Source organism: Apodemus sylvaticus, chromosome 10 (assembly GCF_947179515.1).
Source record: "Apodemus sylvaticus chromosome 10, mApoSyl1.1, whole genome shotgun sequence".
In the NCBI taxonomy this organism is placed as follows: Eukaryota; Metazoa; Chordata; class Mammalia; order Rodentia; family Muridae; genus Apodemus; species Apodemus sylvaticus.
Genome location: NC_067481.1, coordinates 43656030 through 43668314, shown reverse-complemented (window position 1 = coordinate 43668314; position 12285 = coordinate 43656030). Strand labels below are relative to the sequence as shown.

Sequence of the window (12285 nt, the reverse complement as noted above, 5' to 3'; positions counted from 1 at the left end):
GTCTCACCTCTGTAGAATATGCAGACAGATACATCAAAATGCTAATTAGCCACAGCTATCTGTGACTGTAATTATAGGTTCTTTTTAAATGATTTTATTTGCTTTTAGCTTTCCCTAGATCCAGATTTAGATGCTTTCTTAGGATACTGTAACAGTGTACCCTGTACCAAGACATATCTGAACAGATTCCTGCACATCTTGAAAACAGCAACAGAAGGGGAAGTGAAAGACAGCGGCAATAATGGCTTTCCTTTCTTCACTGAGCTACCAAAACTTCCTGTCTTAGTTTTCTGAAATACCCTATGTTTTTCTTCACGAGTCTTTAGTTTGCTGTGTGTCTTCAAATTCTGTGGGAATAAAGAGCTATAGAGAACCTGATATTATAAAAAAGGAACAAAACAAAACAAAACACCAAGGATAGTAATTAACTCTTCAAAAAGTAATTTGAAATCAATGATCTAAAACAAAAAACCAATACTAAGCTAGGTATAACGCTGTGTTGGACACAGTCACTAGCAGGACTATACAAGAGGATCTTCTGAGCCCAGGAATGCAGCTCAGTGAGACTCTGCCTCAAACACAAAAGCAAAACTGGGTGCCTGTGGCACTGTCTAACATGCAAGCTCTCCTAAGACTGGAACAGAAAAACAACAGTTAGAACCCACTGTACTAGACATGGTTCTAGGCCCATCAGAGAGACGATGAGATCATACTTCAAAGACCAACCAACCAAAGAAAAAGAACAAACAAAAATAAATTATAAGTATAAACACAGATAAAGAAAACATATTCATTGACTAGCCACATTAGAATATTAAGAGATGCTAACCAGAATGGTGACAAGGGATAATACAAACTACTCAGGTGGCAGATGCAGAATTGCCAGCAGGAGTTCAAGGCCACCCTATAGGCTTTACTGTCACAAAAGACATGCTAGGAAAGCTCTATTCATCTGGAGATATAGATGCAAGCCTTTAGTTCCAGAACCCAAAAGGCAGAAGTAGGTGGATCTCTGTGACTTTGAGGCCAGCTTAACATGGTCTACATAGTAAATTACAAAACAGCCAGAGCTACTTAGTGTGACCTGGTCTCCAGAAAACTCCCAAAATATAAAATAAGATTATCAGCTGTTCAGTTGCATGTTCTGTAAAATTATCTAACATACAAATGTCTGATATTTTCAACATTGTTTTGAGACAGTCTCACTAGGTCTCTCAGGCTAATGTGGAATTTAGCTCCCCTCCTCCTGAAGCCTCCTAAGGGCTGGGATTTCCAAAATGCACCACCATGCCCAAGTAACATCTCAATCTTGGAGGAAAAAAAAATGCAACATATAAAAATCATCTTAGTTTAAACCACAGAGATCAGAGAAGATGTGCTGAAGTAAAGTGGTCACCTGAGTACGGCCGCCTCAGTCTTTAATGTGTATTCTTTTTATTTTAGTTGTATGTATGTATATATATGTATGTATGTTTGTTGTAGGTATATTAGTTATAGGTATGTACAAGCGAGTGCAGGTACTATGGAGTGAATGCAGACACTGTGGAGACCAGGGAAATTACATCCCTTGGAGCTAGAGTTAGAGACTGTAAGCCACTTGACCTGGGGCTGGGAACAGAACCTAGAGCCTCTACAAGAGAAGTATGCTCTCCAAACTACTAAACCAACTCTCCAGCCCTTTATAATGTGTTTTCTTATAATGCCTAGGGATCTTGCTCAAGTAGATTTAATGAGTCTGCTCTGAAGCCCAAGGTTCTACATTCTTTGCAAGATAAGTCACTGCTGCAACTCATGGGCCACAGTTATAGTACCAAGTACTCAGGGGTCACCACTGGGCAGAGCTAGATAGAGCCTTCACCAAATAGTAATTCAATTAGGATCTCACATAAGTATATGTGAGAGAGGGAGTAAAGAGTTGAATGGGTGAGTGTCTAGAGGGTAAAGGAATCACCCTACTAAAAGACACAGGAGGGGGCTGGAGAGATGGCTCAGTGGTTAAGAGCACTGACTACTCTTTTGGAGGTTCTGAGTTCAATTCCCAGCAACCACACGGTGGCTCACAACCATCCGTAATGAGAATAATGAGATCTGACTCCCTCTTCTAGAGTGTCTGAAGACAGCTACAGTGTACTCACATATAATAATAATAATAACAATAATAATAATAATAATAATAATAATAAAGACACAGAAAAGTCAAGATAGTCATTTTAGAGGGTAAGCTACACACAGACTAAAACACTCAGACTGCATACAGACTAGAACACTGACACTTCTCACTATACACACTTTCTGGTACTTCACTCTGACGCCCCCTTCAGTGATGAAAGATGGAGTTTCTGGATAAAACTCAAGTGTTAGGCCTAAGGCTCTAGCAATGGCCTTAAGGTACTGCTGCTTTAGGCCTGAGTGGACTGCTGGCATCCTTGAACTGCAGTCTCTGCTTACAAGCAGAAACATCAATGTTCTACAAATAGCACAAGTAATGAAAAATACCGAAAAAGTTAAATCCTAAAATGGAATATGCAACTTAGGCTTCTCTTGTTTATTTTGTTTTTAAGGGTGACAATATACTTTTCAGGTAAGAATAAATTCATGAAGGTTTATTTCCCTCAGTATACAAGACTTAGAAGTATTTCTGAAACACAATAAATATTTACTGAGTGAATGAACAAGTGAGTATTTAAAGGGAAAGGAGGTTAATTACTTTTTCCTTTTTATAGATTTGTGTATTTATTTTATGTATGTGAGTACACTGTTGCTCTCTTCAGACACACCAGAAGAGGGCATTGGATCCCATTACAGATGGTTGTGAGCCACCATGTGGTTGCTGGGAATAGAACTCAGAGCCTTTGGAAGAGCAGTCAGTACTTTTAACTGCTGAGCCATCTCTCTAGACCTGATAGTCAGTTCTTAGTACCAAGGATTCCAAAGAGATATAGAAAACTATTCTTAATGATGTCTATGTAAGAATAGGTTGGCTGTGAACATTATCTGGTTTCCTGACAACTGAACATAACTCTAGCCTTTAACTTACTCAAGCTGTAGGATTAGCTGAGTGACACATCTGTATTCTTATCACTTCAGAGATGGAGACAGGAGTTAAGATCATCTTCAGCTAAAAAACATGTTTGAAGCCAGCCTAGACAACAGGTAAACTTGTCTCAAAGCAAACAAAATGAAAGCAAAAAGCACAAAGTAATAAGGTAGAGACAACTCTTGCATTCCTACACAGAACTTCCTTTTCTCTGAAAACAGAGGGTAGGGCCTGAATTTAACCACAGGAGAAACTGCTACATGTTTTTAACAGACTTTTTTTTTTTTTTTTCAAGACAGGGTTTCTCTGTGTAGCCCTGGCTGTCCTGCAGGGTTTTTTTGTTTGTTTGTTTGTTTGTTCGTTTGTTTGGTTTTTGGGTTTTTGTTTGTTTGTTTGTTTTTGTCAAGACAGGGTTTCTCTGTGTAGCCCTGGCTGTCCTGCAGGGTTTTTTTTTTTTTTTTTTTTTTTTTTTGGTTTTTCAAGACAGGGTTTCTCTGTGTGGTCCTGGCTGTCCTGGAACTCACTCTGTAGACCAGGCTGGCCTCGAACTCAGAAATCCGCCTGCCTCTGTCTCCCAAGTGCTGGCATTACAGGCATGCGCCACCACGCCTGGCTCTTATTTTTTTTTTTTATTTTTATTTTTTTATACCACCTTTTAAAAGTATTGGCTGCTCTTCCAGAGAACCCAGGCTCAGTTCCCAGCACCCTCATGGCAGTTCATAACTGTCTTTAAGTCCAGTTCCAGAGACACCTTCACACACAAACATAGGCAAAATACCAATGCACATGAAATAAAAATAATTAACAATTTTATAAAAGAAAAAAAATCAAGGAAAAGATAAAACTGTATCCTGAGTTTCTGAAACAGTTAAACGTTTTTTTATTTTTTTATTTTTTTTGGTTTTTCCATACAGGGTTTCTCTGTATAGCCCTGGCTGTCCTGGAACTCACTCTGTAGACCTGGCTGGCCTCAAACTCAGAGATCCACCTGCCTCTGCCTCCCAAGTGCTGGGATTAAAGGCATACGCCACCATTGCCTAGCAAACTTTTTTTTTTTTTAAAGATTTATTATTTATCACATGTAAGTACACTGTAGCTGTTTTCAGACACACCAGAAGAGGGCATCAGATCCCATTACAGATGGTTGTGAGCCACCAGGTGGTTGCTGAGATTTGAACTCAGGACCTCTGGAAGTGCTCTAACCACTGAGCCATCTCTCAGGCCTGTAACCAAAAGTTTGGGAAATATAGACAGGAGGATCAGAAGTTCAGGTCATACTATTCAGAGAATTCAAGGCCAGCCTTGGCTATATAAGACCCTGTCTGAAGGAAAGAAGCTGAGAAAAAAGAAGGAAAAAAAAGAGCACTCCAGAACAGTAAAGTTCATAAAAATGAACAATAGTTTAGGCTTCTATTATGTTAGTCAGAGTGACGCTGAATACAGACTATTCCTAGAGAATAATGTAATAGTCTAGAATTCACACATCATGATGGATAAATATTTTTAATGAAATATTTGTTATTTTATGCTATGGATTTGGGTATTTGCCTCTGTGTGTGTGTGTATGTGTGTGTGTGTATACATACACAATGTGAGTACAATGTGTGTGCCTGGTGACGATGGAGGCTAGAAGAGGGTGTAGAACTGGAGTTACTGGTGTCTGTGAGTTGCTGTGTATGTAGGTGCTGGGAATTGAACCCCCATCCTCTGGAAGAGCAGCCAGTTCTCTTAACCTCTGAGCTATCTCTCTTCAGCCCTATGGCTAAACAAATTTATAAGTAAACTAAAAAACACAGAATGAATTTCATGATGTGAATTTTATTTCAAATTAAAAAAACAAAAAACAAAAAAACCCAAAAAACCCAACCGGGCAGTGGTGGCGCATGCCTTTAATCCCAGCACTTGGGAGGCAGCGGCAGGCAGATTTCTGAGTTCGAGGCCAGCCTGGTCTACAGAGTGAGTTCCAGGTCAGCCAGGGCTACACAGAGAAACCCTGTCTCGAAAAACAAAACAAAACAAAACAAAACCCATCATGGGCTTGGGGATGCTCAGTGACAAAGAATTTTCTTGGCATACATGAGGCCTTGGATTCAATCTCTCAAAAAAAAGAAGAAAAGAAAAGAAAAGTAAAAGCAGGTTAAAAAAAAAAAATCAACCCAGTGCAGCACCCTTTGCTCCCTGCTCTTCTCATCCCTCCCAAAGCAACAGTTTTATTCAAAAGCCATGGGATGATACATGAGCTACATAGAAGTGACCGGAACTCTAAGAATATCCTAACCCCCAAGCAAAAGCACCTGCTTATTTTGATAACATTTTTGTAACACTGACTTTTCTTTAAACTCGACTTGACAGGGGCCTAATTCTACAAATCTGAACAAGCACAATGGGCTAGAAGTAGCTGTGGTGACTTGAAACTGGAACAAAACAAAACACACTCCAGTTGACAAGGAGACTCACTATTACTTAGCATTGTTAGTAATGTCACCAGAAATCTGACTGCGATGAATGTGCTCTTAGGGTTTCTGTGTCAAGCATGAGACAAAGCCTTTCAAAAATAAAACAAATGAAAACCATAGTGAACCAAACTAACTATAAGAGTATGTTCTGAATTTAAATTATTGGATTCAAAACTTAATTGTTCAAGAGGTAGTGCAGTTTTCCAGTACATCTAAAGCACTGGGTTCCATCACCAACACTATGGATAAATAATAAGTAAATATAAAATGACAGAATGGAAGTTTAATTTTTCTTTTCAGGGCTGTAGATCCATTAGGCAAGTATCCCGAGTCATGCCCATACATCTAGGTTTAGCAACTGAACATTTAACTAGGGTGGGAATCACATTTTAAAAATGCACTCAACACACACATAAGACATTAATAAGTACTACACCCAGGTGTTTACCTCATTCTTCCAGTGCCAACCCTAATGCCTCTTAATTGCTGAGGGAGTTGAACAACAGCCATGCTCATGTGTAAGATATGATATGAATTGGATGAAACATTAGTCATTTATTACGGGGTACTTGTTGGAAACATGCCTGTTATCCCAGTACTCCAGAGGCTGAGGCTGGAGGATTTCCAGGTTGTTGTCAGCCTGGACTACATTGTGGGTCCCAGGACAGCCTTGGCTACTTAGCAAGATCTTGTTTTAAAAAAAAGGGGGGGGGGGGTGGAACTAGAGAGATGGCTTAGTGGTTAGGGGCACTGACTGCTCTTCCAGAGGTCCTGAATTCAATTTCCAGCAACCACATGGTGGTTAATTCACAATCAACTGTAATGGGATTTGATGCCCTCTTCTGGTGTGTCTGAAGACAGCGACAGTATGCTTATATATGTAAAATAAATAAATTAAAAAAAAAAAAAGCTGAGTGGAGGATGGGGCTGGCAAATCTCTGAGTTCAAGGACAGCCTGGTCTACAAAGCAAGTTCTAGGACGGCCAGGGCTACACAGAGAAACCCTGTTTCAAAAAATAAATGAATAATTAAAAAAATTAAAATTTAAAAGTGTTCAAGGGGGTGGAGTGGGAGGTGGCTAAGATAAAATATGCTGTATGCATACATGAAATTCACAGACTAAGCAGTATTATATAAATGGGGGTTTTTCAACCTTTTTTAAAAATCCTAGATTTTCAACATTTATTTCAAAATAGCAGAAGGAATAAAGCAGATTCTTTCCAAAGGAAATCCACGTGTGTGCACTGAAAGTATTCACCAAATCAGGTTTAAATCGTAAGTCATATCTAGATTCTGATTCCAGTTGCTGCTAAACTGTTGATGCCTGGCCTACACCAACTCTACAGAGATTTAAAACCTTAGCGATGACAATATTCAAAGATTATCCCAGCACTATTTCACCACCTTCAGCTTTAGCACAGAAGCTCTGGGGTTACCAGTGTGGTGATACTCTAGAAAACTAGGCCTAGAGAAATTTAATGGAATTCCATTTACTCAAAAAGCATTGACTAAGCACTTAACAGTAACGTGAGGATTAACTGTCTTATCTAGCATTAGCAGAGGCTCATATCTTTTTCTGTATACCTTTGAGAGCGGAGAGGAGCCATGTGGCTTCCCTCTCTCTCTCTCTGTCCGACCTTTCCTTGGGGAGAGATAACTGCAGTGCTAGAAGGTGTATTTAGCCTCTTCTATTACCAGTCCTCTCTTTAAATCTGTATACCCTTCACCTTTGTATACCCTCCCTGAAACATCTTGTTTTGCTCCTTCTGTCCTTCAGCATCCTTCACCTTCAGTTCTAGCCTGTCTAGAGATTACTCTAAATGATTGTTCAAGTCATTCGCGATCATGTGGGATGTTCAAATATTAACACCCCCCCCCCATTCATTCGGCATTAATGCTACTGCCGCTCAACCTCTCCATTTCTCCTTACTTCTTCTCTCTCCCTCTACTTCGGCTCCACCTTTACCGTCTCCAGGTCCCTGCCCTCAGGCTTTCTGAACTGAGTATCCATCGCAGGTTTCCCCTCTCTAAGCCTTCTTCCTCCCAACTCTCTTTTTCGATCATCACTGAGATCCCCCGGATTTTGCTCCGGTACCTCATCCTCGGACACCACCCCTACTTTCACGAAGTGCCCCGCGCGGCGGCTTACGAGCGCTCCCCGAACTCTTCCTCAGTCCCCCAAGTTTATCTTCCCCTTCAAGAGCTCTGCAGCACCCACCTCCCCATGTCACGTCTCCAACAGGTCTGCGACCTCCTTCCCCACAGAGCCTCGGGGCGCCCCCGCCGCGCGCGCCCACCCTCCGGTCCGCGCCCTCAAAGGCCCGCAGCGGCCCTCCGACCTGCCTCTGCGCCTCCCGGAGCCCCTGCAGCCGCTGGCCCAGCTCCCGCCGGTAGCTCTGCGCCGCCTCCACGTTTTCGCGAGCTTCCTGAAGCAGCACCTCGGGCTCCGGCTCCATCGCGCCCTTCATCTGGCCGCGCGGCCCGCTGGATTCCCGACCGCGCAGGGCTCCCGCGAGCGACCCCGAGCGGCCTCGCGCAGCGGAAGCGCCGCCCCGCCCTGCCCTGTCCTTCACGCCCCGCCCCCGCTTGATTGACAGACGCCGAGGCTGGGGGTGGGGAATGGGGGGGGGGGGGAGGCACACGCACTAATGGCGTTTTGGTCTGAGTGAGTGGGGGCTGCTGCGCCGCCTGCTCAGCTCCTCCTCCGGCCTGTGTGCTGCGCCCGCCTGGACACTTCCTCAGGAAACAAGTGGAGGCCTGAGTAGAAACACGTGAACACGTCTCTCAGTGCTTCCCACTTCTTATCTTACAGCACTACTTATCTGCCCTGCGCAGGGGAGGAAGTGGAGGGACACGGAGGGGCAATCTACTCTCCTAAACTCAGTGCATGATCTGCAGAGCCAAGGCTACAGCTCTGGGCCTTAAATCGTCGCTGGGGCTTAAATACCTCCTAGTAAATGCCAGCTGAGGCGGGCATTTTGGGAGGATACTTGACCCAGGCGCCACCACCTAGATACTCTTAGGAGGGAGATAAGAGGTCCCAAGTGATGACCAAGCTGTACAGCAATCTTGGCAGAAGTCCAAGGCGGGTGATGGCACGTTTTTTTCTGTAAGGGCCACCCGATAAATATCTGCTGGCCCGTGATAAAGCGTGCCGTGCGTTTCGCCGTATTAAGTAAATGGGTGTGACGATGTACAGTAAAAACAAGAGGAGCCTCTTGCTCTTGTAGTTTCAGCTATTAGAGAGGCTGGGGAAGGAGGGACAGAAGGCGGAGTAAAGGGCAGATTGGACGATAAAGACATAAAAATAAACCTTTGAACACTGAATCTTAGATATGGCATAATAACTTTCACATGTCAAACATGTCTTTGTATTTTTTTTCCTCCAAACTATTTAAAATGGGTAAAAGTGATCTGTTGAAAAGCCATACAAAAACTGGTTGGATTTGAGCCCTTAAATGAGCCATAAACCCAAGGTATGTAAATTGTCTTCAGCAGGACTAGAGGACTAGACACGGAACAGGATTGTCTCAGGATTATGCAATGAATCTGTATTAGAGGCCAGATCTCGAAGATGTTCTGGGCCAGACTATTATTCTTCCTACATTTGCCCTAAACATAGGGCCTTACCCAGTAATCCCAGCTCTTGGGAAGATCTGGAACTCAGAGTAGTTATCTGGTCATTACATAGTGAGTCTGGGGGAAATGTGAGTGATATAAGACACTGTCCAAAGCAGGGAGGGGAAGGAAGAGAGGAGAAAAAAAGGAAATAAAAGAACACTTGAAAGTAAGGAAAGCAGCTGGGCAGTGGTGACAAACACCTTCAATTCCACAATGGCCATCCATCGCTACACAGAGAAACCTTAACTTAAAACAAACAAACAAATAAATAAATAAAATAAGAAAGTAAAGAAAATAGAAGGAAGCCCTTTTGAAAGAAAAATGGAGAGAGTGGCCAGGAGACCTGGTTTTATCCTAAAGATAACATAGCCTAGTCCTTAGTAAATAGTTGGTATCTGCTAAATGAACTAAGTAGGGGGAAAAAAGGGCTGTCTCAAAGTAGAAAAGAACAAACTTGAGGATAGGAATAGAAAGAGACTCTAATAAATGTATAGACAAGTGTTGCTGGGAAGATAGAACAGAATACTATATTTGAAGGTGAAGATTAAAGAGAAGAAACTAAAGAGATGTCTCAGTGGTTAAGAGCGTTGACTGTTCTTCCAGAGGAGCCAGGTTCAATTCCCAGCACTGACATGGTGACTCAGGACTATCTATGACTCCAGTCATGGGGAATCTGATTGTCTTTTGAGGGTACTGGGTATTCACATAGTGCATGCAGGCAAAATACTCATAAAATAAAATAAAAATCATGTTTTACTGAGCAAGGGCCCACCAGGCAGTAATGGTATGTACCCTTGATCCCATCACTCAGGAGGCAGAGGCCATCCTGCTCTACAGAGATAGAGTTCCGGGATAGCCAGGGCTATATATAGAAACCCTGTCTTGAAAAAAAGAGCAAGGGCTTCAGAGTTCAGAATGAGTATTGCCTTAGTCAGGCATGTTGAAATAAGCCTCTTATTCTAGCACTCAGAATGCTTAATAGCAGGATCAATTGAGGCCAGCCTGGAATATATATATGTGTGTGTGTGTGTGTGTGTGTGTGTACATATATCATGCATGCAAGGCCAGTCTGAACTACCCACTAAGATCCCATCTCAAACAGCCAAGAGTTATGCTCCTAATGTAGCTCAGTGGTAGAGTGTTTGTTTAGTGCCTTAATTACTGTTCTATTGCCATAGAGACATCATGACTAAAACAACTCATATAAGAAAGCATTTAACTGAGGGCTTCCTTATATGTTCAGAGGGTTAGTCCATGGTCATCATGGCAGGGAAATGTGGCAGCAGAGAGGCTGGCATAGCACTGAACAGTAGCTGAGAACTCATATCTGGTTCATATATTGCAGGCAGAGAGACTGGGCCTGGAAGGAGCTTTTGAAATGTCAAAGCCCATTCCCTGTGATATACCTCCTCTAACAAGGCCATACCTCCTAATCTTTCCCAAATAGTTCCACTAACTAGGAAGTAAACAATGAAATATATGAGCCTATGGGAGCCATTTATATTCAAATTACCATACCTAGTATGTCCAAGACTCTAGGTACATTATCTAGCACCAGCAAATACAAACACAGAAAGGCATGGAGGAAGCATATGTGCTGTCATTTATAAACCAATATTTTAGGAAATAAATGATAAGCAGGACACAGATCTATCTTATCTAACTTAAGATAATGGAGACCTTGGCATACACTAAATCCTCAAAAATGTTTATTCAGTAAAATGAATATATATGATAGATGAAGAGTAGGGAAAGAAAAATACCTATGGCATTAATATAATTATGATAATTATAAGAAAGGCTTGAATTAGAATGGTGGCCATTAGTGAGATATGACAGTTGAAAAGAAGGGAAAAGTTAATCAAATGGTCCAAGAGAATAGTAGGAATTTGGCAATAAACTTGGTAAAAAAAAAACCAGGGCTATTTAAATGTTTGTGTTTGGGATTTTGTTTCTAAGTTTTGTAGCTTTGGTGGCCTGGAACTTAATATGCAGACCAGGCTGTTCTTGAACTGGAGGCAATCCTCCTGCCACTGCCTCTTGAGGTTGCAGGTGTGAGTTGCCACGTCTGGCCAACATTGTGTTATTTTCTTCTTTCTTTCCTTCCTTCCGTCTTTCTTCCCTCCCTTCCTTCTTTTTCTTCTTTTAAATTTTTAAAAATTTATTTTATGTGCATTGGTGTTTTATCTGCAATCACATCTGTGTGAAGGTGTCAGATTCTCCTACAACTGTAGTCATAGACAGCTGTGAGCTGATATGTGGTTGCTGGGAATTGAACCACAATCCTCTGGAAGAGCAACCAGTACCCTTAACCACTAAGCCATTTCTCCAGCCTCTATTTTCTTTTCTTTTCTCTTCTCTTCTTTTCTTTTCTTTCCTTTCCTTTCCCTTTCTTTCTTTCTTTCTTTCTTTCTTTCTTTCTTTCTTTCTTTCTTTCTTTCTTTCTTTCTTTCTTTCTTTCTTTTTTTGTTTTGTTTTGTTTTTCAAGACAGGGTTTCTCTGTGTAGCTCTGGCTGTCCTAGAACTCACTCTGTAGACCAGTCCAGTCTCGAACTCAGAAATCCGCCTGCCTCTGCCTCCCAAGCTCTGGGATTAAAGGCGTGCGCCATCACTGCCCGGCCCCCTATTTTCTTAATATAGGAATGGAAGGCAAAAATTTGTATGTAAAATGAACTCATTACACACAGACACACACAGAAGGAAAGAAACAAAAAAAAGAAACAAACAAAAAAAGGAAGGAAGGAAGAAAGAAAAGGAAAAAAAAGGCACCAGAATGAAATCTTGAGAAACTCCTCTGCACAGTCAAGTGATTAGGGAGTGCATTGCTATTTGAACTTTATAATTTTATTTTACATTTATTTGCATGTTTGTTTATTTTTGTATTTATGTGTTTGCATACATGTGTGTGTGTGTGTGTGTGTGTGTGTATTCTGTATTCTGTGTATTCCCTAAGTGTGTGGAAATCAGAGGAAAACTTGAAAAAGTCAGTTTTTCTACCATGTGAGTCCAAGGAACAAACCCCTGCTTGTCAGCAAGCACTTTCATCTTTACCCAATCTTGGGCCCTGCTTTTTGTTTGTTTTTGAGGCAGAGGCTCTCTTTTTTTCTCTGTCTTCTTCCCTCCCTTCCTTCTTCCCTCCATAATAATGTTGGCTGTCCTGGAACTCACAAT

The 12285-nt window shown here is 41.7% G+C and overlaps 1 protein-coding gene across 2 annotated transcripts in view; it reads right to left on the bottom strand.

Annotated features, from left to right (window-relative positions):
* Crlf3 (cytokine receptor like factor 3) overlaps positions 1-8045 on the bottom strand; it is a 37124-nt gene extending 29079 nt beyond the window's left edge. Inside the window, exon 1 of one of the 2 annotated variants that reach the window (XM_052194499.1) lies at positions 7833-8045. In XM_052194499.1, the coding sequence (XP_052050459.1) occupies positions 7833-7961 (129 nt within the window). In that variant the 5' untranslated portion in view covers positions 7962-8045. The remainder of the gene's footprint in view (positions 1-7832) is intronic. The other variant, XM_052194498.1, reaches the window with a different exon arrangement.
* Positions 8046-12285: the final 4240 nt, after the last annotated feature.